At 36.6% G+C, this 3236-nt stretch overlaps 1 protein-coding gene across 1 annotated transcript; it reads left to right on the top strand.

Annotated features, from left to right (window-relative positions):
• The first annotated feature begins 912 nt into the window (after positions 1–912).
• Positions 913–1848, top strand: LOC139309424 (olfactory receptor 2AK2-like). The gene has a single exon (XM_070933490.1). The coding sequence runs from the start codon at positions 913–915 to the stop codon at positions 1846–1848; it is 936 nt and encodes a 311-aa protein (XP_070789591.1).
• Positions 1849–3236: the final 1388 nt, after the last annotated feature.

Genomic DNA, 3236 nt, shown 5'->3' with positions numbered 1-3236 from the left:
TGTCTGTCTGTCTGTCTGCCTGCCTGCCTGTCTCTCTCTCTCCCTTTCTCCCTCCCTCTCTCTCTCTCTATTATCTGTCTATCATCTGTCTATCTGTCTGTCTGTCTGTCTGTCTATCATCATCTCATTGTATATCAATAAAACTTATTACATTTCAGTAAATAATTATACACTCTTATCGTCTGTCTGCTTGCCTGCCTCTCTGCCTCCATTTGAGCCAATGTTATTTAAGATGTCAGATCTGAAAGGGCCAAGGTTCAATGCAAATATGCAACTTAGATTTGCAGGTAAGGCAACAGATTGGTTTTAAAAACAATAATCCTAGAGATGTATATGTATATGCATGTATATGTATGTATATATTTATGTATGCTAGAAAGCCAGTTGGGTATATTGATTAAGGCACAAGGCTAGAAAATGGGGCACCTTGAGTTCTAGTCCCATCTTAGGCACAAAGCTACCTTTGAGAACCCTGGGCTGGTCAATTTCTTTCTTCATTTAATTTATATATCAAATATAGAGGCTGCCCATCTGACTCACAGAGAAACTTTGTGCAGTCTGGCACTTTCCCCAGTCTGGCACTTTTGAGATCTGCTGGGATACCTAAACATTCTGGAAATCTAATTTCAACATAACTGGAAGGTAGTGAGTTGGAGAATGCTATCATATTCATATCTAAGACAAATTCCAAATTATGTTACTTGTGCATTATCACATACAGCTACATCCTTCTGAACATTAGTTATAATCTTATTAGATGCGTCCCATGATATGCTGTTTGTTCAATTTAAACAAAATGGGGAGGGGGAAGGAAAATATCTATTAATAATGGTGGATTTCAACATATTTATGACAAACGTTCTCCCAAATTATTTTTGTATCTTTAGATAAAAGCTTGGCAACAAAGGAGGAATGAGAGAGGAGAACATAACTTCATGGAGAGAATTTCTTCTGGTTGGCCTTCTGCGTCAATGGTCACCCACCCTGTTCCTTTGGGGACTTCTCTTCATGTTTCTGGTTGCTCTGATGGGAAACAGCCTCCTTATTTTTCTGATTAAGACAGACTCTGGACTTCAGACTCCCATGTACTTCTTTCTTAGTCAAATGGCTTTCATGGATATCTGCCAAGTTCTCTCCATTGTTCCACAAGTATTAGTCAGCTTTCTAACTAAGAGGTATACCATTTCACTCTATGGATGTGTTGTCCAGATTTCTGTAATTTTGGTTTTGGCAGGAGCAGAATGCCTCATCCTGGCAACCATGTCTTATGACAGATACGTGGCCATCTGCAAACCTTTCCAATATCCCATCCTCATGAGGAGAAACGTCTGTTATATGATGTCAATGGCGGCCTGGTTTTGGTCTATTGTCCAGACTCTCACTTGCTCTTTTTATGTATTGCCCCTTCCCTACTGCAAGTCCAATGTGATTAACCATTACATATGTGATTACCCAGCACTTATACAGCTGTTATGTTCAGATAATTCTGCTTTTGAACAAACAATCTATGTTGGAAATTTCCTGGTACTTCTCATCCCCATCTCAGTTATTCTTACTTCCTATGTTGCTATCCTCCTCCAAGTTGTGAGGCTACGATCTTCTCAAAGGAGCCACAAAGCCTTAGGAACATGCATGTCTCACTTGTGTGTAGTTGGGATTTTCTATGTAACTGCTCTTGCAACATACATGAAACCTGCATCCTCTTATTCACCACAGGAAGCCATGGTTAATACACTGTTTTTTACCACTGTACCTGCCATGACAAATCCCTTCATATACAGCCTGAGGAATCGAGATGTCTTGGAAGCTCTGAGAAAAACCTTTGGAAAACACAGCTTGCATCAGTGACTTGATAGGAAAAACATGAAAGCGAATATTTTCTGTTGGCAATCTGGGCATCTGCTTCAGTAGAAGTGCATTCTACTGAGTTGTTGGAAATTTTATGGCATTAGATGTCTCACTTTTTTTTTAAAACAAACTTTATTAAATTATCAAACAATTATAAAAACAATTAAAACCATAATAAAATATTCATATACATAGAGCATATCTTATATTTAACATTTCATTTCTATTCTTTTACATATCTATATATATTCTTCTCCTCTACACATATATTTCATAACCTAGTCCCACATTCATCCTCATGACGGTGAAGTTATTGTTGGTATTTATATGAAATAAGCATGGAAATACACTACCAATTATCAGTTCTTAATTTAAAACTCACTTTTAGAAAAAAAAGAAAAAAAAGAGGGAGAAAAATAAAATGTAATACTCATCAAAATTATCTTTATACTTTACTAAGTATATCCTTATCCACTTTCTTTTCGCTTAATCCAATCATACCACTTGTCCCATACCTTAAAATACTTTGAGCTTTCCTTATCCTTTAATTTCAGTGTTAGTTGGTCTGATTCCGCACATGCATATATTTTTTGTATTATCTGTTGGTCGGTTGGCAAGTGATCCGTCTTCCAAATTTGTGCAATTGCTATTCTGGCCGCCGTAATTATATGATGTATCAAATATGTCATTTCTTTTCTAATATTTTGTTTATATATTCCTAGTAAAAAAATCTCTGGGTCTAATTCTATTTCTTCTCCTGTAATTTGTGATATCCAAATTCTAATTTTCCCACAGTATGCCTTGATTTTGGGACATAGCCACCATACGTGGTAGAAAGTTCCTCGGGCCTGTTTACATTTCCAACATTTTGGGTCCAAATTAGGGTACATTTGTGCTAGTCTCGAGGGGGCAAGGTACCACCTATACCACATCTTATATTGATTTTCTTTGTAAATTACTGATTTCGTTATTTTAATGTTGTTTTCCCAAATTCTTTCCCATTCTTCAAGTTGAATATTTTTACCTATGTTTCTGGTCCAGGCAATCATTTGTCCTTTAATTATATTCTCATTTAAATCAATTTCTAGTAAATATTTGTATATTTTGGATATTAATTTCCCTTCTTTCACTTCCAGAAATTTATCTAGCCTGTTAGGGTTCACATCAATTTCTCCTTCCTCCCTGTCTTTCCTATACCTATTTTGTACTTGAAGGTAGGGCCACCAATCCAATTCTATTCCCACATCTCTGAGGTCCTGGTGTGTTCTTAATAGTCCTTTTGAGTCTAGTAGGTCCCTATACCGTATAATTCTATGAAGAGATTGTCAGGGCATTGATTAATCCCATTTTTGGCTCTGGGACAATCACCCTGGTTAATTAGAGGATGG

The sequence above is a fragment of the Pituophis catenifer genome, unplaced genomic scaffold (assembly GCF_029215685.1).
Source record: "Pituophis catenifer annectens isolate HBS135680 unplaced genomic scaffold, rPitCat1.0.hap2 SCAF_2, whole genome shotgun sequence".
Lineage (NCBI taxonomy): Eukaryota > Metazoa > Chordata > Lepidosauria > Squamata > Colubridae > Pituophis > Pituophis catenifer.
This window is presented reverse-complemented; position numbering and strand designations above follow the sequence as displayed.

What these genes read in the sequence shown, in the direction of transcription:
- LOC139309424 (XM_070933490.1), top strand. Translation starts at nt 913, where the DNA reads ATGAGAGAGGAGAACATAACTTCATGGAGAGAATTTCTTCTGGTTGGC.